Here is a 24,970-nt window from a genome sequence, read left to right as displayed (position 1 = left end):
TGCTCAGGACACACAGCTATTAAGTGGCAGGTTCTAGGATTCAGGCACATGCCTGCCAGACTCCCACGTATATGCTCTTCACCTCTTCATTACTCCAGCCTCTCAGCCGAGCTCAGCTATTCACTTATTTACTGTTTACATGAGTGAAGGTAGGTCAGGTGGTCTTCCCTGCCCTGAAGAGATGGGCAGCTGTTACATTTCTTCTGTGTAGCCAAATGTTCCATTAAAACCATTTAGATTCTGTCTCTCTCTTCCCCTCCCGCAGTGAGGCTCCATTGGAGCAAGGATGGCCTGGGCACTGGGGATGGCTCCTTGGCCTCTGCCCCAGGCGCTAGAGTGGCTCTGGTTGCAACAGAGCGAAGCCCCGGAGGGGCAGAGCATCACCCCCTGGTGGGCAGAGCGTCGCCCCCTGGTGGGCGTGCCGGGTGGATCCCGGTCAGGCGCATGCAGGAGTCTGTCTGACTGTCTCTCCTCATTTCCAGCTTCAGAAAAATAGAAGAAAAAAAAACCATTTAGATTAAATTTTGCAAGTAATTATTTACTATTATTTGTATACTAAGAGACAGATACTGTGAACAGTATAAAAATATATGATAGATTTTCTGTTTCCAGAGTTTACATTTCCATTGGCAAGGTAAGAGCTGAATAAAATTGTCAAGTCACAACACAGTGACCATTTTGTGAAAATGAGTGGTTGACTCATTTTATATTTGAGTGGTTGACTCAAATTATATTTGAGAGAGGAGAAGGATCTTTGTAGATTGATATAATTTGAGAAGTCTTCATAAAAGGAAAAAAAATACGTGGGTATCTTTCCAAAGGATGGGTGTGATTTGTTATGTAAATATACACTTATTCTCTTATTTTTCTAACAAGATTACAATTTGATTAACCACAGTGTTTGGTGTAGTTATAAAGAATAAACAAGGTGTTTTTGAAAATTAAGGATTATCAGCCAAAAGTGTCCTGCACAAATATAAATTGATTTCTGAAAATGAGAAAAGTAATGATAAAGTTATATTACTAACCTGAACAATAAATAACTAGTGCAAATACTACTTCTTACAGGGCTGCAGTGACTTGTGTTGGAGCATTTTATGAAAAAATGGGGCGAATGCTAGGCAGTGCATTTCCAGAAACAGTAAATAATCTTTTGAAATCTCTGAAAAGTGCAGAGGTAAGTTTTACAACAAATATTATTTAAATGTTTTGCTTGTGGCAGGAGTTAAATGTCACAGATATATATATGTTTGCAAATAAAAAATAAAAGCAAACAAAAAAAAGAGAAAACAAACAAACAAAATATATGTTTGCCTATTTTCTGTTACTGAGGTACTCATACTGTTTAGCAATAAGGTATGTTAAAATTATTACTTGCAAAAAAATTATTTGCCCTATTTTTTTGCATTTTTCCAAAGTTAGAAGTGGAGAGGCAGTCAGATAGACTCCCACATGCGCCTGATTGGGATCCACCCAGCTTGCCCATTAGGAGGTGATGCTATGCCCATCTGGGCCGTTGCTCCATTGTGGCCAGAGCCATTCTAGCACCTGAGGCAGAGGCCATGGAGCCATCCTCAGTGCCCGGGCCATCTTTGCTCCAATGGAGCCTTGGCTGCAGGAGGGGAAGAGAGAGATAGAGAGGAAGGAGAGGGGGAGGGGTGGAGAAGCAGATGGTCGCTTCTCCTGTGTGTCCTGGCCGGGAATCTAACCTGAGACTTCCACACACTGGGCCGATGCTCTACGACTGAGCCAATCAGCCAGGGCCACTTGCCCTTTTTTTTTAATGTACGTTACCTCATATTTGGGGAGAAGGCAAAGATTGCTTTTCTTTGACAAAGAATAGTTTTTCCTATCATTTTTTATTTAACCCTATGGATATTTTGCATTGCCATTTTTTTTTTTTGTATCATGAGTTTTATAGGGGTGCCATAATAAATTATCACAGACTGGGTGGCTTAAAACAACAGAAATTTATTGTCATACAATTTTGGAGACCAGAAATCGGAAATCAAGGAGTTAGCAGGGCCGTGTTTCCTCTGAAGCCTCTTGGGAAGAATCCTTCCTTGCCTCGGAGCTTCTAGTGGTTATTGGCCGTCCTTGGTGTGGAGGTGCATCTCCAGCCTTTCCTTCCTTATCACGTGGTGTTCTCCCCATGCATCTGTGTTCTGTGTCCAAAGTCTTCTCTTTTTTTGTGTAACAGAGACAGAGAGACAGAGAGAGGGACAGATAGGGACGGACAGACAGGAAGGGAGAGAGATGTGAAGCATCAATTCTTCATTGTGGCTCCTTAGTTGTTCATTGATTGATTTCTAATATGTGCCTTGACCGGGGGGCTACAGCCGAGGGAGTGACCCCCTTGCTCGAGCCAGCGACCTTAGGCTCAAGCTGGTGAGCTTTGCTTAAACCAGATGAGCCTGCCCTCAATCTGGTGACCTCATAGTTTCAAACCTGGGTCCTCCACATCCCAGTCCAACGCTCTATCCACTGTGCCACCACCTGGTCAGGCCAAAATCTTCTCTTATAAAGATGCCAGACAATGGATTAGGACCACCCTAATCCAGGATGACCTTATTTTTATTTTATTTCACCCACAAAGACCTTATTTCCAAAGAAAGCCATATCAGCAGCACTTAGGAATTATACTAGCACTTAGGAATTGAACTACTCTTTTGGGTGGGGGAAACACTATTCGATCTACAGATCTACAGCAGATAATATTAAGTAAAAATAGTTCTGTTTTGTTATGTCAGTTTGAGGTTAATTCCTTGTCAACTTGAAGTTAACTAAAAATTGACTAAGTGCTGTACTCCATAGTCTAACTCCCTTTAAGAAAGCTAAAGATCTCTGGGACAATCTCTTCTGGGAACTATTTGTCCGTTTATTTATTAAATAAAAATTGAGGACATATTGTCAGGCATTAGGTATAAAGATGAATAAGACATGGTTCCTGACATCAAAAAGCTTACAGGCCTGACTAGGTGGTGGTACAGTGGATAGAGCGTCAGACTGGGATGTGGAGGACTCAGGTTTGAAACCGCGAGGTCGCCGGCTTGAGCACGCGCTCATCTGGTTTGAGCAAAGCTCAGCAGCTTGAGCCCAAGGTTGCTGGCTCAAGGAAGGGGTCACTCGGTCTGCTGTAGCCCCCCAGTCAAGGCACATGTGAGAAAGCAATCAATGAACAACTAAGGTGCTACAACGAAGAATTGGTGCTTCTCATCTCTCTCCTTTCCTGTCTTTCCCTTTCTGTCTCTCTCTCTGACTGTCTCTGTCACAAAAAACAACAAAAAACATAAATCAAGCACCATAAGAGTATGAAAACAAAGAATTTGAATTTGTCACAAGAAAATGGGAATTTGGCGTATCTCTGACAAGCTTTTAAAATATGCAGATGTTTTCTTTTAGATGGCTTATCTTTTTTTTTTTAATTTTTTTATAGGGACAGAGAGAGTCAGATAGAGGGATAGACAGGGACAGACAGACAGGAATGGAGAGAGATGAGAAGCATCAATCATCAGTTTTTCATTGCGACACCATAGTTGTTCATTGATTGGTTTCTTTCTTTTTTTTTTTTTTTTTTTAAATTTATTTATTTTTAGAGAGGAGAGAGAGAGAGAGAGAGAGGACAGAGAGAGAGAAGGGGGGAGGAGCTGGAAGCATCAACTCCCATATGTGCCTTGACCAGGCAAGCCCAGGGTTTCGAACCGGCAACCTCAGCATTTCCAGGTCGACGCTTTATCCACTGCGCCACCACAGGTCAGGCTTGATTGCTTTCTCATATGTGCCATGACCACGGGCCTTCAGCAGACTGAGTAACCCCCCGCTCGAGCCAGTGACCTTGGGTCCAAGCTGGTGAGCTTTTGCTCAAACCAGATGAGCCCGCGCTCAAGCTGGCAACCTCGGGGTCTCGAACCTGGGTCCTTTCGCATCCCAGTCCGACGCTCTATCTGCTGCGCCACCGCCTGGTCAGGCAGATGGCTTATCTTACTTCTCAACTGCTTTTTATCTAAACTTTCACATCCCAAAAATTTGGGATCTTGAGATATGATACTAAAGCTTTTGAAATTGTCTTTATATTCTTATTATATTGTACTTGAGCAGGTCAGGGAAACCTTGGAATGTATTCACTTGCTGTAACCTAATTTCTCAGAGAGATGCTATTTAATTGAAGTTAGTAATTATTTTTACCTTTCAGGTACTTTCTAAAATACCTACTTCATTTCTTATTTCTTACTCTTTAGAGTTTAAAGGTAAGACCATTAGGCCCAGAGAACTTTTGTATTTTGGTATGTTCTTAAATGTGGAATTTGCTTTACAACATGGTTTTTAAGTTTTCTTTATGTTTGACTCTAGTCTCAAGGGCGAAGTGAAATCTTAATGAGTCTACAGAAAGTTCTCAATGGACTGGGTGGAGCAGCAGCTTCTTCTCATCGTGATATTTACAAGAATGCTAGGTCCCTCTTGACTGACAGGTCAATGGCTGTTCGGTGTGCAGTTGCCAAGGTTAGTACCAGACCAATATATGATGCTGCTCCTTATCCTGCTTGTTCTTTTAAAGTTTTAAAATATGGTCGAATACTTTTTGTCCCCCATGAATTAGTTTCATGCTATATAAATAGAATCATGTGGTATGTGATCTTTTTTTGGGGAGGGAGTTTCGACTTCTTTCACTGAATATAATTATTTTGAAATGCACCCATGTTGTTACATGTTTATTTAGTAGTTTATTGCTGAGTAGTATTTCATTGTATTGCTCTACCACAAATGGTTCATTCCTTCACCTATAATGAACATTTGGGTTGCTTGCAGTTTGGGTTGTTGGAACAACAGCTGATGTGATTATCACATGAGTGATGAGTATATGAGTTTTGTGTGGACACATGTTTCCATTACCCTTGGGTAAATACCTAGGAGTGGAATGACTGGATTATATGCTAGATTTATATTTGACTTTCAGAAAATTGCCAGTATTTTTCAAAATACTCATACCATTCCATTTTCTTCACATCCCCACCAACATTTGGCATTGCCAGTCATTTTAATTCTAGCCTTTTTTATAGATATGTACAGGTATTTCATCGTGGCTTTAATTTGCAATTCCCTAATGACTAATGAAGAGCATATTTTTAGGTGCTTATTTGCCATTGATTTGATGCGGAGTCTGTTCAAAACTTTTGTGCATTGTTTTTGTTTTCTTACTAAGTTTTGAGGGTACATTATAGATTCTTTATATATTCTTGTGTGAGATACATTATTTGCAAATATTTTCTTTCAGTCTGTGGCTTATCTTTTCATTCTCTGAATAGTGCTTTCTAAGAAGTTTTAAATTTTGTTCAGGTCCAGTTTATCAGCTTGTGCTTTTGGTGTTGTAACTAAGAAAACTTTTCCTAACCCACAGTTTCCCCTGGGTTTCCTTCTTTAAGTTGCATGGTTTTTCACTTAATATATGATCCATTGTGAGTTACTTAAGTATCACTATCTTTTATCTCCTGATGTCCAGGTCTTGAAAGCTGTGGTTTCATATATTTTATCCAATATTTTGGTTATTTCAGTAGAGTAAATCTGGTTCTTGTTTTTCTATCTCTGGAAGTAGAAGTTTTAGGATATAATTAACTTTGTATTTTTTTAAAAATTATAGTGTCTACTAGAACTACAGAATGAAGCTGTGTTCATGTGGACTGCCGAACTGGAAAATATAGCTACTCTCTGCTTCAAGGCTTTGGAAAACTCAAATTATGGAGTACGAGTGGCAGTGTCTAAACTCTTAGGAACAGTCATGGCTACAGCACTGATGCCAAAACAAGCAACAGGTACCGTTGTTTGCCAGGCCCTGATCTAGACTGTAACAGACATTTGAAGGTATATGGAATACTTCCTTCTAGATGAGTTTTCCTTTCTGGCAAGTCTAAATTGTTAAGTATTAGTCTACTTTTTCATAAAATTAAAGTATCCAAATGCCATCTTTCTTGGTAGTCAAGACATTTTTTATAATAATGATAATGTATAAAATAGTATGTAGGAATGTGTTTGATCATACAAGAAAGTATTTATGAAATTTTGTATACTGTTCAAGGAATTGAAATCTGGCTCTTCATGTGCTTTCTTAATTTAAATCTCTGATGACTAGATCTCCATTTGTAGCACAGTATTATTGTTATGATTATTATTATCGTTTTTAAGTGAGAGGAGGGGAGATAGAGAGATATACTCCTGTATGCGCCCTGACCGGGATCTAACCTGCAGCCCATGTCTGGGCTCGATGCTCTAATCAACCAAGCTATCTTCAGTGCCTGGGGCCGACACTCGAACTAGTCAAGCCACTGGCTGCAAGAGGGGAAGAGAGCCTGACCAGGCGGTGGTGCAGTGGTTAGAGCGTCAGACTGGAATGCGGAAGGACCCAGGTTCGAGACCCCGAGGTTGCCAGCTTGAGCGTGGGCTCATCTGGCTTGAGCAAAAAGCTCACCAGCTTGGACCCAAGATCACTGGCTCGAGCAAGGGGTTACTCGGTCTGCTGAAGGCCCGCAGTCAAGGCACATATGAGAAAGCAATCAATGAACAGCTAAGGTGTCGCAACGAAAAACTGATGATTGATGCTTCTCATCTCTCTCTGTTCCTGTCTGTCTGTTCCTATCTATCCGTCTCTCTATAAATAAAATAAATAAATAAATAAATAAAATAAAATAAAATAAATTTAAGAAAAGGGGGGAAGAGAGAGAAGGGTGTGAGAGAGAAGAAGAGAAGCAAATAGTGGCTTCTAGTGTGTGCCCTGACTGGGGATTGATCCCAGGATGTCTGCACACCAGGCTGATACTCTATTCACTGAGCCAGCTGGCCAGGACAGTAGCACTGTATTATTTTTCATTTTTTTCTTGACTGTCGTAGTCAATCAGGAAACACTGACTGTTGATGTGACTTCTATACCCCACAGTTTTATAGAGATGCTTCAAGGACAGTTGTGCTTAGATATTGAACAAACCTAGCTCTGCTATTGTCCCCACCCCTACTCCATCTCTGTATAGTAGAAAGAGAATCAGCTGTTATAAAATCCTAGCTCTTATGTTTATTAGCTGCGAAACCCCTTGAACTTTGTTCTCTTCCATCTATAATAATAAGTATTTGAATCTATGAATTAGATTAGTGGTCCCCAACCTTTTCTGGGCCACGGACTGGTTTAATGTCAGAAAATATTTTCACAGACCGGCCTTTAGGGTGGGATGGATAAATGTATCACGTGACTGAGACAAGCGTCAAGAGTGAATCTTAGACAGATATAACAGAGGGGATCTGGTCATTTAAAAAAAATAAAACATCATTCAGACTTAAATATAAATAAAACGGAAATAATGTAAGTTATTTATTCTTTCTCTGCGGATTGGTACCAAATGGCCCACGGACCAGTACCGGTCCGGGACCCGGGGACTAGGGACCACTGAATTAGATGATGACAGGAAACAGAATTATTTAATCCTCACAAAAGCCCTATAAATGATATGTTCTGTTGTTACTACCATTTTATAAAGAAGAAAATAAGTTTCGCCTGACCTGTGGTGGCGCAGTAGATAGAGCGTCGACCTGGAATGCTGAGGCTGCCGGTTCGAAACCTGCACTTGTCTGGTCAGGGCACATATGGGAGTTGATGCTTCCTGCTCCTCCCCCCTTTCTCTCTCTCTCTCCTCTCTAAAAAATGAATTAAAAAAAAAGAAAAAGAAAATAAGTTTAGAGAGATTGCATAATTTGTACTCTACTAAATATTCTATTAAGAATCAGAGGTGAAATTAAAACTCAGACGATCAGATTCTAAAGCCTACAAACTTAATCATGAGCTTTATGCCTCTCCTATAGAGTCTTTGTGAGGATTATGTTTGCTACTGTATGTGAAAGGAAGTCATAAAATATGAACCTGTATACCAGGGATGGCAAGTCAGTTGTAATCCAGTGATATTTTAGTGCCTCGGTGTTTTTATGTCCATCTCAGTGCTGGGAATGAGGCTATCTGTGATCAGTTAGCAGTGTCTGCTGTGGGTGTGTGTTGTTCTTGTCATGTGTACATATCAAGGTTACATCATTAGACTATTTTGTCATAGATTTATGGAATTGATTTTAACTTCTAGTTCTTTCTAGTCTTCTTAGCATTTTTGCTTCAAATTGAATTTATTTCTGCAAGCACATCATAAATTTTAAGATCATAGGGAAACTATAGACCTTACATCTTTTGTGGTAATTTAGTATACTTAAAAATAATTACTTGAATTTTAAAGCTAGATTATTAGAAAATATTATTTAACTAGTAGCAAAATATATGTGCTTATAAATTTACTCTTCTCCCTGAAAGTAATGCGCCAGAATGTGAAGCGAGCAACATTTGATGAAGTCTTAGAACTCATGGCCACAGGATTTCTGCGTGGAGGGTCAGGTTTCCTGAAGAGTGGTGGAGAAATGTTAAAAGTTGGAGGGTCTGTTAATCGTGAAGTGAGAGTTGGAGTCACACAGGTTTGTAATACAGATGTATAAAAGAATTCTGTTCAAATCACTTGTGAAAATTCATGGAAGACTCTTACTAAATACCAGTACTCACAGAGAGATTCTTCATATTGTCTGGTTTCTTTCAAAACATTTATTTTACCAAATGAATGAGTTAAAATTAAATTTTAAATTACATGCTTAATATGTATAAATAAGCCTGTGTCTACTATATTTATATAAATGTCTAACAAAATTTACTTTTTAGAACATCAGATGTGAAATAATTCAGTTGTGATGAAATTTTATTTAGGTAGCTTGAGGCATTTAGATTTTAATTTTGTTCAATAACCCTGTAGCTAAAAATACTGGTTAGTACTTGGATTTCCGTAAATGGTTAATCACCAAGATAACACTGAGATTAAATCTGACTTAGAATTATAAATTTAAAGTAATAATTGAGACCAAGTAAGATGTTATTTTTATGGATCTAATAATAATTAATGTCTAATAAGATGAAAGGTTTCTTTATGATTTTAGTAAAAAATCACTTTAACTATTTCTTATTCCTGAAACAAGTATAAATAAAAGTAACCATTTTTATCTTAAAGTAAAAAAGCAAGTGATTTGTAGCTCTAGGTCTGTATTTATTAGGATGTTAGGGTTTTGTTAATCCGATAGCCCATTACCTTTTTTCAAAGCTGATGAGTTCAGCTTTCCTTTCCTCCTTTACCATTCTCTGTGTTAACTATTTAGTGAAAGATAATTCTGCCAGTAATTCCTATGCCAGAAGTACTAAAAAGGTCTCATGTTTTAAATTTTCTCTATTTTAATCTCAAATATAATTTATTTTAACGCTGTTATCAGTTATTTCTGTGGTTGCTTTATCTGATTTTAGTTCATTGATATACCATACATTTATTTGAAATTGTATCTTAATCTGCTTATAGGCATACGTTGTTTTTGTCACAACACTGGGTGGTCAGTGGTTGGAGCGTAGCTTTGCTACATTCTTGTCCCACGTCCTTGATCTGGTTTCCCATCCTCGGGCAACGCAAACACATGTGGAGGCCGTGTACTCAAGACGATGTGTCTCCTTTATTCTGAGAGCTACTGTGGGCAGTTTGCTAGGTGAAAAAGCCCAGATTGCAGCCGCCAAAGAAATATGCCAAGCTATTGGAAAACAAATGAAAGCCGTAGGTAAGGATTGACATGATAATGCTGCTGATTGCCTTGGTCATTTAGTTCTTTATTATTATTCTTAATAAATTCTAACAGATCTGACTAGTTTATATATTTTTCTGGGTTGTATTTTAAAAGTGATTTTTTTTAGTACTCTTTGTTTTTACTCACCAATTTATTCCTTTAATGTATCTTTAGAATATTCTTTTTTTTATTTTTTATTTATTTATCTTTTAATGGGGTGATATCAATAAATCTGGATACATATATTCAAAGATAACATGTCCAGGTTATCTTGTTGTTGAATTATGTTGCATACCCATCACCCAAAGTCATATTGTCCTCTGTCACCTTCTATCTAGTTTTCTTTGTGCCCCTCTCCCTCCCCCTTTCCCTCTCCCTCTGGGTATATACCCAGTAGAGGGATTGCTGGGTCATAAGGTAGTTCTATTTTCAGTTTTTTGAGGAACCACCATACTTTCTTCCATAATGGTTGTACTACTTTACATTCCCACCAACAGTGGATGAGGGTTCCTTTTTCTCCACAGCCTCTCCAACATTTGCTATTACCTGTCTTGTTAATAATAGCTAATCTAACAGGTGTGAGGTGGTATCTCATTGCCATTTTGATTTGCATTTCTCTAATAACTAAAGAAGATGAGCATCTTTTCATATATCTGTTGGCCATTTGTATTTCTTCCTGGGAGAAGTGTCTGTTCATGTCCTCTTCCCATTTTTTTATTGGATTGTTTGTTTGTTGTTGAGTTTTATGAGTTCTTTGTATATTTTGGATATTAGGCCCTTATCTGAGCTGTTGTTTGAAAATTTCAGTTCCCATTTAGTTGGCTGTCTGTTTATTTTGTTGTCAGTTTTTCTTGCTGAGCAAAAACTTCTTAGTCTGATGTAGTCCCATTCATTAAATTTTGCCTTCACTTCTCTTGCCTTTGGAGTCAAATTCATAAAATGCTCTTTAAAACCCAGGTCCATGAGTTTAGTACCTATGTCTTCTTCTATGTACTTAATTGTTTCAGGTCTTATGTTTAGATCTTTGATCCATTTTGAGTTAATTTTAGTACAGGGGGACAAACTGTAGTCCAGTTTCATTCTTTTGCATGTGGCTTTCCAGTTTTCCCAGCACCATTTATTGAAGAGGCTTTCTGCCATTGTGTGTTGTTGGCCCCTTTATCAAAAATTATTTGACTATATATATGTGGTTTTATTTCTGGGTTTTCTATTCTGTTCCATTGGTCTGAGTGTCTATTTTTCTGCCAATACCATGCTGTTTTGATTGTCGTGGTCCTATAATATAGTTTGAAGTCAGGTATTGTAATGCCTTCATTCTTTTTCTTTAGGATTGCTTTGACTATTCGGGGTTTTTTATAGTTCCATATAAATCTAATGCTTTTTTGCTCCATTTCTTTAAAAAAATGTCATTGGAATTTTGATGGGAATTGCATTAAATTTGTATATTGCTTTGGGTAATATGGCCATCTTGATTATATTTATTCTTCCTAACCAAGAACAAGGAATATTCTTCCATCTCATTATATCTTTTTCGATTTCCCTTAACAATGGCTTATAGTTTTCATTATATAAGTCCTTTACATTCTTTGTTATGTTTATTCCTAAGTATTTTATTTTTTGTGTTGCAATCGTGAAGGGGATTGTTCTTTTGAGTTCGTTTTCAAATGTTTCATTGTTGGCATATAGAAAGACTATTGACTTCTGTATGTTAATTTTGTATCCTGCGACCTTACTGTATTGGCTTATTGTTTCTAGTAGTCTTTTTGTGGATTCTTTGGGGTTTTCGATGTATAGGATCATATCATCTGCAAAAAGTGATACCTTTACTTCCTCTTTTCCGATATGGATGCCTTTTATTTCTTTGTCTTGTCTGATTGCTCTGGCCAGAACCTCTAGTACCACATTAAATAAGAGTGGAGAGAGTGGACAACCCTGTCTTGTTCCTGATTTAAGGGGGAAAGCCTTCAGTTTTGTGCCATTTAATATGATGTTAGCTGATGGTTTATCATATATGGCCTTTATTATGTTGAGATATTTTCCTTCTATACCCATTTTGTTGAGAGTCTTAAACATAAAATTATGTTGTATTTTATCGAAAGCCTTTTCTGCGTCTATTGATAAGATCATGTGGTTTTTGTTCTTTGTTTTGTTGATATGATGTATTATGTTAACCGTTTTACGTATGTTGAACCATCCTTGAGATTCTGGGATGAATCCCACTTGATCATGCTGTATTATTATTTTTAAGATGTTGTTATATTTGATTTGCTAGTATTTTAGCATCTGTATTCATTAGAGATATTGGTCTGTAGTTTTCTTTTTTTGTGCCATCCTTGCCTGGTTTTGGTATGAGGGTTATGTTGGCCTCATAAAATGTGTTTGGAAGTATTGCTTCTTCAATTTTTTGGAAGACTTTCAGTAGAATAGGAACCAAGTCTTCTTTGAATGTTTGATAAAATTCGCTGGTATAGCCATCTGGGCCTGGACTTTTCTTTTTGGGGAGGTTTTTAATGGTTTTTTCTATTTCTTCTCTACTAATAGGTCTGTTTAGGCTTTCTGCTTCTTCTTGACTCAGTCTAGGAAGGTTGTATTGTTCTAGGAATTTATCCATTTCTTCTAGGTTGTTGAATTTAGTGGCATAAAGTTTTTCATAGTATTCTACAATAATTCTTTGTATATCTACGGTGTCCGTGGTGATTTCTCCTCTTTCATTTTGGATTTTGTTTATATGAGTTCTTTCTCTTTTTTCCTTGGTAAGTCTTTCCAAGGGTTTGTCAATTTTGTTAATCTTTTCAAAGAACCAGCTCCTTGTTCTATTAATTTTTTCTATAGTTTTTCTGTTCTCTATTTCATTTATTTCTGCTCTGATTTTTATTATCTCCTTTCTTCAGCTGGTTTTGGGTTGTCTTTGTTCTTCTTTTTCTAGTTCCTTAAGGTGTGAAGTTAAGTGGTTCACTTGGGCTCTCTCTTGTTTGTTCATATATGCCTGAAGTGATATGAACTTCCCTCTTATCACTGCTTTTGCTGCATCCCATAGATTCTGATATGTCGTATTGTCATTTTCATTAATCTGTATATATCTTTGATCTCTGCACTTATTTCTTCTTTGACCCATTCATTTTTTAAAAGTATGTTGTTTAGTTTCCACATTTTTGTGGGATTTTTTTTCTCTTTTTTGCAGTTGAATTCTAGTTTCAAGGCTTTATGATCAGAAAATATGCTTGGTACAACTTCGATTTTTCTGAATTTGCTGATTTTTTTTTGTGGCCCAACATATGGTCAATTCTTGAGAATGATTCATGTACACTGGAGAAAAATGTATACTCAGTCACTTTGGGATGAAATGTCCTGTAGATGTCTATCATATCCAGGTGCTCTAGTGTTTTGTTTAAGGCACTATATCTTTGTTGATTCTCTGTTTGGATGACCGATCTAGAGCCGTCAGCAGTGTATTGAGGTCTCCAAGTATGATTGTATTTTTGTCAGTTTTTGTTTTAAGATCAATAAGTAGCTGTCTTATATATTTTGGTGCTCCTTGGTTTGGTGCATATATATTAAGAGTTGTTATGTCTTCTTGATTCAGTGTCCCCTTAGCCATTATGAAATGGCCATTTTTGTCTCTGAGTACTTTTGCTGTCTTGTAGTCAGCATTATCGGATATGAGTTTTGCTACGCCTGCTTTTTTTTGGATGTTATTTGCTTGGAGTATTGTTTTCCAACCTTTCACTTTGAATTTGTTTTTATCCTTGTAACTTAGATGAGTTTCTTGTAGGCAGCATACAGTTGGATTTTCTTTTTTAATCCATTCTGCTACTCTGTGCCTTTTTATTGGTGAGTTTAATCCATTACAGTTAGTGTAATTATTGACACTTGTGAGTTCCCTATTGCCATTTTATAGATTGCTTACTGTTAGTTTTATGTCTTGTTTGATCCTTCTCTTTCATCTTTCTATCTTTTGTTTTTATTTGGTTGTATTCCATACATCTTTCCTCTGTTGCTATTTTTTTTAAATCATGTGCTTCTGTGGTGGTTTTTTCAATGGTGGTTACCTTTAAGTAATGAAAAGGGTTCCTACCCTGTTCATTGTAGTGCACTATTTTGTGAGTACTTTTGCACTCTATCGTCCTTTGCTACTGTTGATCTCCATCCTCTCCTCCCCCTTTCTTTTTGTTGTTGTCACAGTTTAAATTTGGTTTTATTGTGTTCTTCCTGTAGCTTTTACTTGTGGCTTTGTTTTTTTTTGTTGTTGTATCTGATTGGAGAACCCCCTTTAGTAATTCTTGGAGTGGGGGTTTTCTGATGATAAATTCCCTCATCTTTTCTGTATCTGTGAATGTTTTTATTTCTCCTTCATGTTTGAAGGATAGCTTTGATGGGTATTGTATTCGTGGCTGAAAGTTCTTCTCTTTCAGGACTTTAAATATTGGGGTCCACTCTCTTCTAGCTTGTAGAGTTTCTGTTGAGAAATCGGATGATAATCTAATGGGCCTTCCTTTATATGTTGTATTCTTCTTTTCCCTGGCTGCCTTGAGAATTTTTTCTTTGCCATTGGTTTGTGCCAATTTCATTATGATGTGCCTTGAAGTAGGTTTGTTGGGGTTAAGAAAATTCGGCGTTCTGTTTGCTTCTTGAATTTGAGGCTTTAGTTCTTTCCACAGGCTTTGGTAGTTCTCATCTATTATTTGTTTGAATATGTTCTCCATTCCATTTTCTCTCTCTTCTCCCTCTGATATACCTATTATTCTTATGTTATTCTTTTTGATGGAGTCAGATAATTCCTGTAGGGCTATCTCATTTTTAAAAATTTTTGAGTCTCTTTCTTCTTCTCTCTGTTGTGCCTCAAGTTGCTTGTCTTCTATTTCACTAATTCTACCTTCTATCTGGCCTGTTCTATTAGCTAAGCTTGTTACCTCGTTTTTCAGCTCGTGTATTGAGTTTTTCATCTCTGTTTGATATGTTTTTATAGTTTCAGTTTCCCTGGAAATATATTCTTTGTGTTCATTGAGATGTTTTCTGAGCTCCCTAAATTGCCTTTCTGTGTTTTCTTGTATATCTCTGAGTATTTTTAGGATTTCTATTTTAAATTATCTGTCGTTTAACTCCAAGGTTTCCAATATATTAAATTTTTTCTCCGTAGATTTTTCCTCATCTATCTGTGTTACCTCTCTTTCTTTTGTATCCGTGATATTCTATTTTCTCTTCCTTAATGGCATCTGAGGGTGGTTTTGATGATAGTATTAATGATAGTTAATAAAGAATAAAAAGTTAAAAAAATAAAAATAAAAAATCTAAAAGATTTGTTTTTTTAAAAAAGTTAATAATTAAATAAAGAAAAGTAAAATAAAATAAAAAAAAAGGAAATTATTCCCCACCCCCTCCTTTTTTCCTTTCCTCTCCTCTCCCCTCTTTCTTGAGAAAATCTTGTAGTGAACCGTGAATTATATTGTACTAAATAGAACAAACAATGCCTGTACCGGAGGGCCTGAATTGGGGAGAAGTAATAAAGGGGCAAAAGAAAAAAAAAAAACAAAAAAAGGGGGTATGGACCCATAAAAAGCAAATAAGGAAAAAATTTTGGTCAAGAATAAAATAATTTGCTTTTAGGTGTTGGTTGACTAAGAGTTATGATGAGAGGAATAAGAGGGAAACAGGAAAATGAGGGGACAAATTAAAAAATTACTATTGTATTTAGTGGAACAAGAGCCAGAGATGGGAGCACTGCTAGTGAGTTAAAAAGGTATGGTGTTGGGGATTTTTTCTCCCGTAATAGGCTTAATATGAAGACCTAGAGTAGAACAATTACAGGTGGCTATTAGCTCACTATAGGATACATTATGAAACCTCAGTAATCCATAATTTTAAAAAATCCTTTTCTAAGAAGTATCTATTTTTAAAATATTTTAGTTTAACAAATAGTTATTGGGAATCGAGATTCGAAAGCAATAATTTAAGATTTGAGTAATGAGTGAGATAAAAGTTCCCAGCTTCATGGAGATTACAGTCCAATTAGGAAATTAAAACAAAGCAAGATGTAAATTCTATAAGACAGTTTAGTTTTATCACTGTTGGAAATTACATTAACTTCAATCAGGCAAATTATATTGCCTAATAGAGGTCTTTAGAAATAAGAATGTGGCCCTGGCCAGTTGGCTCAGCGGTAGAGCGTCGGCCTGGTGTGCGGGGGACCCGGGTTCGATTCCCGGCCAGGGCACACAGGAGGGGCGCCCATTTGCTTCTCCACCCCCCACCCCCTCCTTCCTCTCTGTCTCTCTCTTCCCCTCCCGCAGTCAAGGCCCCGTTGGGGCGGGGATAGCCCGGGCGCTGGGGTGGCTCCTTGGCCTCTGCCCCAGGCGCTAGAGTGGCTCTGGTCGCCGCAGAGCGACCCCCCGGAGGGGCGGAGCGTCGCCCCCTGGTGGGCGGAGCGTCGCCCCCAGGGCGTGCCGGGTGGATCCCGGTCGGGCGCATGCGGGAGTCTGTCTGACTGTCTCTCCCCGTTTCCAGTTTCAGAAGAAAAAAAAAAAAAAGAAATAAGAATGTAATTAATGTATAATAATTAGTAATTTATATTTAGAGAATATGTATTGTTTTATAAATTTAATAAAAATACATTTATAAGCAGTTTACCGTCTTTCCCCATGTATAAGATGTGCCCTTTTTTGAAAAATTTGGGATCTAAAAACTGAGAGCATCTTATACAGTGGTTGTAGATTGTTTTACATTCATTTCCTACTTTTTCTCACTTGTCTGTTTTTAAAATTTTGGGCTCCAAAATTAAGGTACATCTTATACATGGGAGTGTCTTATACATGGGGAAATATGGTAGTTATAGTTTTTGTTGTTTATACCTAACTTAGTGAACCTTTTTTTAAATATACAGGTCTAATTGAAAATGATAAATTGTGAATTAAAAGGTGTTTACATTAATGAGTAATAGGTCTTGAGATATGTTAAAATAGCAATATAGCCTGGAGTTACAATTTAGGGAATATTTATACACTGGTTCAGTGGAGAAATGTTTGAGTGACAGAAACACTGCCAAATGGTGGGACTAGAATAATGAGCTACATGCATGAAGTCATTCAACTGTTTTTAGGTTCCTTCACTATTAGTTACACAGGTTTTCTGCTGAGAAATAACTGCCTACAGAATTTCAACACTCAGGCATCAACTGGAATGACTTAAGAACATAGTTGTGTAGAGTAAGCAAATTACATCACAGTTTAATCCACGCTCAAAGTACATGACTTTGTGTTTGCAGAAGCAGTAGTGAACGATACCAGTGGTGAGAACAAATCTGGAGCAGCAGACATCGCCGCCAGCCAGCACGTGATGGTCTGCGCCCTCCAGGAGCTCGGGAGCCTGGTGCAGAGCCTGAACGCCACGGCGTCCCCGCTTATTCAGGAAGCGTCCATAGGTGTGATATCCCCTTACTTGCTGAAATGTTTCTTCACTATTTTTCAAAGTCATAGGTGTCATTGTTATTTAAGTCCCAATTAGTTGCTGGTCATCAAATTAGCAGTTAAGATCATTTGTTAAAAGTTGAGTTTTGTTAAAATCACTTTGATAGTCTAGAATTAAATGGTGAAATACAGTTTTGGGAGACAAATCAAAAAAGTCACAGTAGTTTTTGACTAAAATTTGTTGACTACTTTCATTTAATTTTATATCAATAGTTATATCAATATTTTATTTATTTTTATTTTTTTATTTTTTTTACAGAGACAGTGTCAGAGAGAGGGATAGACAGGGACAGACAGACAGGAACGGAGAGATGAGAAGCATCAATCATTAGTTTTTCATTGTGTGTTGCAACACCTGAGTTGTTCATTGATTGCTTTCTCATATGTGCCTTGACCGTGGGCCTTCAGCAGACCGAGTAACCCCTTGCTGGAGCCAGCGACCTTGGGTTCAAGCTGGTGAGCTCTTTTTTGCCTCAAACCAGATGAGCCTGCGCTCAAGCTGGCGACCTCAGGGTCTCGAACCTGGGTCCTCTGCATCCCAGTCCAACGCTCTATCCACTGCACCACTGCCTGGTCAGGCAGTTATATTTTATTGAATATAGTAATACTATGTTCTTTGTAGGAAGTGTTCATTTAGAATATTCTGCTATTTGAGGCAACGCATCTGTTTTAGACAAGTCCTGAAAGTATCTTTGTGAAACCATAATTATCATGACTTGATTTTATTTTAGCACCCGGGCCAACTTTGCTCCAATGGAGTTTTGGCTGCGGGAGGGGGAGAGAGAGAGAGGAAAGAGAGGGGGAGGGGTGGAGAAGCAGATGGGTGCTTCTCCTGTGTGCCCTGGCTGGGAATCGAACCTGGGACTTCCACATGCTGGGCTGACACTCTACCGCTGAGCCAACTGGCTAGGGCCTATTTTTTACTTTTTTAAACATTTATTTACTGATTTTAATGAGAGAAGACGGGAGAGAGAGAGAGAGACAGAGAGAGAGACAGAGATAAGAATCCTATTTGTTCCTGTAAGCGTCCCAACCGGAGATCGAACTGGCAAATTGGCGACCTCTGTGCTTTGGGATGATCTAACCAACCAAGCTATCTGGCCAGGGCATAATGATCACGATTTGACTGATTGTGTTGTACATAGTCTTTTAGTTCATGAAATTGTTTGGCCTCATTAAAATGTAATTTTATTTTTTTTAAGATTTTATTTCTTGAATTTACAGAGACAGGAGAGAGAGAGTAGGAGGGAAGCAAGAAGTATTGCTTCTCATATGTGCCTTGACAGGGCAAGCCTGGGGTTTCAAAACAACAGCCTCAGCATTCCAGGTGGATGCACTAGCCACTGCGCTACCACAGGTCAGGCATCACAGAGTAATATTTTGAGTATTACTTTTTTAGGACTTTTGGAGACTGTGACTTCTGTGCTGCTTCATCCGAGTATGGCTGCGCGGCTTGCTGCTGCGTGGTGTCTGCGCTGCGTGGCTGTGGCGTTACCTTTCCAGCTGACACCATTCCTAGACAGGTGTGCAGAACGACTCAACAACTTGAAAACTTCACCGGAAGCTGTTAGTGGATACAGTTTTGCAATGGCTGCCTTGTTAGGTGGAGTTCATCAGTGTCCATTGGGCATTCCTCATGCCAAGGGAAAGGTAGGACAGAGATCCTAAAATTGCAAATGTTATCATTAGTGCTTTAGTCTTTACTGATACACCTTCTGTTTTTAAAGTTGAACTTGGTGATCAGAAGACAGACACCACTTTTACTATGGTAATATGAAAGTGTTCTGATAATGTGGAGTTGACAGACCCTAATTAAAATTTGGTATTTAATTCTGACATAAGAATAATAAATAGATTTTGTTTAGGCATAGTATCACTTTATAATTGATTTCAGAGGGGAAAAAATCCTAATTACTGTTATTTAGAAATCAGAGCTTTTCTATCAGCTTTTAGAAATAAAAATTCACACTGCTATGTATATATTAAAAATGTCAGGAGAATAAGCTATTGCCCATATTTAGCATTTTGATAATAATTAAAGTTGAAGTTTTTATGAATCAGTTACTTTTCTTTCATTTTCTTTCTACTGCACTCCTACTACCATCATGGTTTTCTTCTCAGAATATTGAATAAATCTATAAATATTATTTGATACTTTACATAGGCAGATTAGGGCTAGATTTTAACTTCTTTTTTTTTCTGGGTCATTAGGCCCATGTTCATTCATTCCTGTGAATTCCATAGCTGCCACTGTATCTGGGCTTCTAGCTCCCTGTGTCATACACTTGTCTCCTCTCTGATTGTCCTTGAAATCTTTTCTCCTGTCCCTTCCATACAACTGTCATATTTCACATTTATTCAGAGACCCTTAGGAGCTACCTGGTACTCAACAGAATAAAATATAATTGCCTTTGTCTGGTAAGCTGGTACCTTCATAATTTACATTCATTCTACTCGTTCATTCTAATTTCTCACTGCTCTAAAGTCAAACCAGTTGTCCTGCTTTCTTCAGCCCCCATGCCTTTCCTCATGCTAATCTCGTACAATAGAATCTCATTCCCTTCTTGTTTGTTCACCAATTCAAGTTCCATCACTTTCATGAAATCTCTTCAAAACTATTCAGTCTTGGACCTGGCTGGGTAGTTGAACTGATTAGAGGGGCATCCGATACACTAAGGTTGTGGATTTAATCCCTGGTCAGGCACATACAAGAATCAAGCAATAAATGCGTAAATAAATGCAACAACAATCCAATGCTTTTCTCTCTCTCTCTCCCTTTTCCCTCTAAAATCAATAAAGAAAAATTTTAAAAAGAAACTGTACAGTCTTTGATAGCCTTTCTGAGCACCAGCACCTCTCTACTACTATTTGTCATTTATTCATGTACTGCTTGTTGCTTCCCATTTTTTCTGTGTCTTCTCTAAGACTATGAACACCGTAATATTAGCTTAGCAGCAGTTGCATAATAGGACTTCAACAAATGAATATAGGATAATAGTGCCAATAATAATCGTGTTTGTTACAGAGCTACATGGACCAACACTGTTCTGAGCACTTTGCTACATTTACTTATTTCATCCCTGGAAGAGTGAAGTAGATACTTCTCTTATCCCTGTTTTTTCAGTGAGCGACCTGAGGCACGGAGGTTAGCTTGTCCCAGGTCAGAAAACGGGAAACAACAAAGCTGGGATAAGAACACAGGCAGTCTGGCCCTAGAGCTCACTCTTAACCACTGCTGCTCTGGGTCTTAGCTCTTTAAAAGCATGTTAACAGCAACTACAGAAAAGGACAACTTGTGTTTTAATAAAGTATATTAGCTATGTATTTTCTATTTTGATTTTTTCCACTTTTTTTTTGCAGATGGTAGTTAGTATTGCTGAAGATCTTTTACGAACTGCTGCCCAAAATAGCAGGCTGTCTTTACAGCGCACCCAAGCTGGATGGCTTTTACTTGGAGCACTTATGACTTTAGGTATAATTATATTAGAGTAGGATTTTTGTCTTATTCTATTACTGTTGGTAGACAATAAAGAAAATGTAATTTAAATGTATTAAACTTCACATTCTAGACCTTGAATGAGATTATAGAATGGTAAAGATGTTTTTCCTATCAGTTGGGCATGCATTTCTCTTTTTTCACAATTTCTGCTTGAGAGCATTTAATGAGAAAATTGGTAACAAAGTTTTGCCTTTGTCATCAGAAGGATAGCCAAGGTCTAAGTGATTAGCTTACTATTACTCAAAAGAGGTAAGAGTATGGTGGGCACATTTCTTCCCCAAAGGAAAGGGCAGTGACATAATTTAGTCACATTTAAATGGTATTGTTGGTGATACTTTCTTGCAGGTATTCTTATGTGCTTTACTTTCTGAAGAGCTGTGATAAATCTGAGAGGTAGGGAAAGTATAGCATTGTACATAGAACAGAAAGACATGTTATTGTGATGAGGTATGTCCACCTTTAAGTTCACATGTTTAACTTCTGTAAAAAATATGTTTACAGTTTGTGTGTGTACAGACTTCCCACTTTAAACATCTGCCTTTTTGAATTATGCTTTGACCTAGTTTTCTAAAGAAAATAAAAGGTGGTAACTCTTTTCTAGAAATTTATGTTAAGTATATTAAGTGATATAGGTTCCTAGTTCTAAATATATCGCTCCTCTATGGAACTAAACCATATAAATTGCCCCCCCACCGAAGAGGAATTTATATATCAAATATGTATATGTGTAAGAGTGCGTATATATGTTTATGTACATATATTTATAGAAAAGACATAAAATGTGTTCCAGATATATTTTTTCACTGATAGTAATTCACCATTCTGAGTATATTTGGGTGATTTGTTTTAGACTACTTTTCATGGATTTGTTTTATGTTTACATGCTAAAAATATTGGCACTTATTAGGTGATGTTTTTATGCTTTAATAGATATACATTTTATCTTCCGAATAAGAAACATTTTGAAAATGTTAATATTAGAGGTAAAGATAGAGTGAAATGTTAGCTATTGTTAAAGCTTGTGTGGGGCTCTTTTTAAAAATTTTCTATTGTAATGTATGTATACATGTATATATGTATGGTTTTATGGTTTTACATTCCCCTTTTCTTGGTTAGGACCATCTGTCGTTCGCTACCATCTGCCAAAGATGTTGTTACTGTGGCGAAATGTTTTCCCTCGTTCTTTGAAGGAGTTGGAGGCTGAGAAGGCCCGAGGCGATTCCTTTACCTGGCAGGTTACATTGGAAGGCCGTGCTGGAGCTTTATGTGGTAATAACTGAAAGGGATGCACTTTTGGAATATTATTTTATTACTAAAATTTTTGTGAAGGAAAATAACTACTTCAAATATATATATATTTATTTATTAAGTGAGAGGCAAGGAGGCAGAATGACAGATTCCCACATGCACCCTGACCAGGATCCACCTGGCAAGTCCACTAGGGGCGATGCTCTGCCCATCTGGGGCCGTTGCTCTGTTGCTCAGCAACCAAGCTATTTTAGCACCTGAGGTGAGGCCATGGTGCCATCCTCAGTGCCCAGGGTCAACTTGCTCAAATGAGCTATGACTAGGGGGTGTGGGAGATAGAAAAGGGAAGGCTGGAGAAGCAGATGGTCACTTCTCCTGTGTACCCTGAACAGGAATCCAGGAATCAAACCTGGGACTTCCACATGCCAGGCCGACACTCTACTACTGAGACAACCGGCCAGGGCCTCAAATTTTTAAAAATAGTGATGAGTTTATAATATAAACTTATGTATAAGCTGAATATAGATTAAAAGTTTGTAGACCTTTTAATTGTAGATTTAGAAAGAAACTTTATCATCTACACCAGTTTGTTAATTATGTAATAAAAATGAAACAGACTGAGAAGGAGGGTGAGTTAGGAGCTAAAACGCAGGCCTCTTCCCAGTTTTGTCTTCTTCCACCTGTCAGGGGAGCATTGGATCACCATGTAAAAAACCCAGTGGGTATTTAAAGGAAAAAGAAACTCAGGATTACCAGGTTTATTGAATTTGCACTTCATCTTTCTATAATGCACAGACAGACATTTCCTCCCGTCATTGTCAAATCTACAAATGTTGATACATTTTTCAGACATCGGCATTACAAAAATTATGAATAAAGTTATTTTTTGTTCAGGAGTCAGAAACTTACAGGAATGGCTCAAGTTTTATTTCACTTGGGAACTATAATTTCACTGGGTGACCCTGTTCTTTCTTGCTTTATCTTAGGGTCAACAGTGCTTCTTTTTGAACCGTGAGAGTCAATTGTAACCATAAGAGTGGCAGGGCAAGGTGGCAGTTTTGTTCCTGCACATCTAAGAGCTGTTTTAGTCTTAGCTCTATTGCTAAAGAGACAATAAAAGTATTCCTTTTCACTGGGCCATTGTGTCTGCTCTTGGTTCTGTCTTGAGACTGCTTGCTTTGTAGTCATCTAGGTTCATGTAGTGTGATAGATCTCTAAATTCCTACTCATGGAAGTCTCCCTAACAGACAGCTTTCCTCCCTCCATTTCGGCTGCCCACCCTTCTTCTAGCCTTTCCTAATGACTCTCTCTACAGTTGCAATTGGTTCTTCTTTCGATTTGTCCTGGTTTTAGAACCTTATATTTTATAATAAGAATTGTAGATCCCTTTTATAATTTATTCATCCTCACAAAGACTGCTCTAAATTTGTCCTTTTACAATTTTTATCTAGCAATGAGAAGTTTTGTTGCCCACTGTCCTGAACTCCTAACGGAAGATGTGATTAGAAAATTGATGACCCCTATTGAATGTGCCATGACTATGATGTCACAGTAAGTAAGCAATTAGGACAAACACTATCAAATTTTATATATTGATAAATGGTTATAGTTTGTATTTCCCTCTAGTATCATATAGGAAACATATAAAATTTTATTTTTATCAAGTGACTTTTTTTTAAGTGAGAGAGGGTATGGGAGAGTTAAATGGTAACATAGAGACTTGGCTTGGGGTGGTGAACACACAATATGGTGTACAGAGATGTGTTGTAGAATTTTGCACCTGAAACCTGTATATTTTTGTTAACCAGTGTTACCCCAATAAATTCAATAAAAAGAAAAAAAATAAATTAAAAAATGCAGTAATGATATGTATTGAAATAAAATTGTACTTTATAGTGTTTCTGTTACTAGTAAAGGTCACAAAGTGAATTAAAATGAAATTATAATACTTAACGAAGTATTGTCAATTTGTCATTACATTGATACATCGCTGAAAAAAATGGTTATAAGTAATACTTATCCTAAGCAGGTGATAACTAACTGTGTTTTTGGTATTTTAGCATTCCATCTGTAATTAAAGCTCATGGAGCTCACCTGAAAGCCAGTGCCGCAATGGTCCGTTTAAGACTTTACGATATCTTGGCTTTATTACCTCCAAAAACTTATGAAGGTAAATAAAATTTACGATACTGATAGAAGTGTTTCAATGTGCCTTTCCAGTTCTCAACACTATTACAGAGCTTTCACCGCGGCTCTCCAACTGACTCACTCTGAAAGGGGAGGCAGCCATTTTCCTTTCCTGTGCTGTGAACATAGCACTTACTGTGTTCCAGGCCCCTTTCTTTTTTTTCTTTAAAAAAAATTTTATTTACTGATATGAGAGAGAAAGAGGGAAGTATCGATCTCTTTCTATTTATGCCCTGATCGGGGATCAAACTAGCAACCTTTGCATATTTTCAACCTTTTTTTTCATGGCACAAACACACACTAATTACTAAGGTCAGTGCCCCTAACTAAATACAACCATTTTCATCTCATGGCACAAATAAATTAGTTACTAAAGAAGAAGAGGTCAGGGCCCCTTTTCTTTTTCTTTTTTTTTGTATTTTTCTGAAGCCGGAAACGGGGAGAGACATTCAGACAGACTCCCGCATGTGCGGGACTGGGATCCACCCGGCACGCCCACCAGGGGGCGACGCTCTGCACACCAGGGGGTGATGCTCTGCCCACCAGGGGGCGATGCTCTGCCCCTCTGGGGCGTCGCTCTTTTGCGACCAGAGCCACTCTAGCACCTGGGGCAGAGGCCAAGGAGCCATCCCCAGCGCCCGGGCCATCTTTGCTCCAATGGAGCCTCTGCTGCGGTAGGGGAAGAGAGAGACAGAGAGGAAGGAGAGGGGGAGGGGTGGAGAAGCAGATGGGCGCTTCTCCTGTATTCCCTTTGCTGGGAATCGAACCCGGGACTTCTGCACGCCAGGCCGATGCTCTACCACTGAGCCAACTGGCCAGGGCCCCCTTTTTTCTTTAGTAATTAGTTTATGAGTGCGTGAGAAATAAAGGTTGAAAATCAGTCTAATCAACTGAGCTGTCTGGCAAGGATCTG

General features: G+C 37.9%; 1 protein-coding gene across 4 annotated transcripts in view; it reads left to right on the top strand.

Annotated features, from left to right (window-relative positions):
- HEATR5B (HEAT repeat containing 5B) overlaps nucleotides 1-24,970 on the top strand; it is a 97,189-nt gene that overhangs the window by 8,221 nt on the left and 63,998 nt on the right. For all 4 annotated transcript variants that reach the window (XM_066266904.1, XM_066266903.1, XM_066266902.1 and 1 more), the window contains exons 4-14: nucleotides 1,069-1,177; nucleotides 4,351-4,500; nucleotides 5,636-5,807; nucleotides 8,330-8,487; nucleotides 9,408-9,657; nucleotides 16,922-17,077; nucleotides 18,523-18,773; nucleotides 20,484-20,595; nucleotides 21,739-21,891; nucleotides 23,322-23,421; nucleotides 23,931-24,040. In XM_066266904.1, the coding sequence (XP_066123001.1) occupies nucleotides 1,069-1,177; nucleotides 4,351-4,500; nucleotides 5,636-5,807; nucleotides 8,330-8,487; nucleotides 9,408-9,657; nucleotides 16,922-17,077; nucleotides 18,523-18,773; nucleotides 20,484-20,595; nucleotides 21,739-21,891; nucleotides 23,322-23,421; nucleotides 23,931-24,040 (1,721 nt within the window). The remainder of the gene's footprint in view (nucleotides 1-1,068; nucleotides 1,178-4,350; nucleotides 4,501-5,635; nucleotides 5,808-8,329; nucleotides 8,488-9,407; nucleotides 9,658-16,921; nucleotides 17,078-18,522; nucleotides 18,774-20,483; nucleotides 20,596-21,738; nucleotides 21,892-23,321; nucleotides 23,422-23,930; nucleotides 24,041-24,970) is intronic.

The sequence above is a fragment of the Saccopteryx bilineata genome, chromosome 3 (genome assembly GCF_036850765.1).
Source record: "Saccopteryx bilineata isolate mSacBil1 chromosome 3, mSacBil1_pri_phased_curated, whole genome shotgun sequence".
In the NCBI taxonomy this organism is placed as follows: Eukaryota; Metazoa; Chordata; class Mammalia; order Chiroptera; family Emballonuridae; genus Saccopteryx; species Saccopteryx bilineata.
Note: the sequence above shows the minus strand (reverse complement) of the source record. Positions and strands in the feature narration are given on the sequence as shown.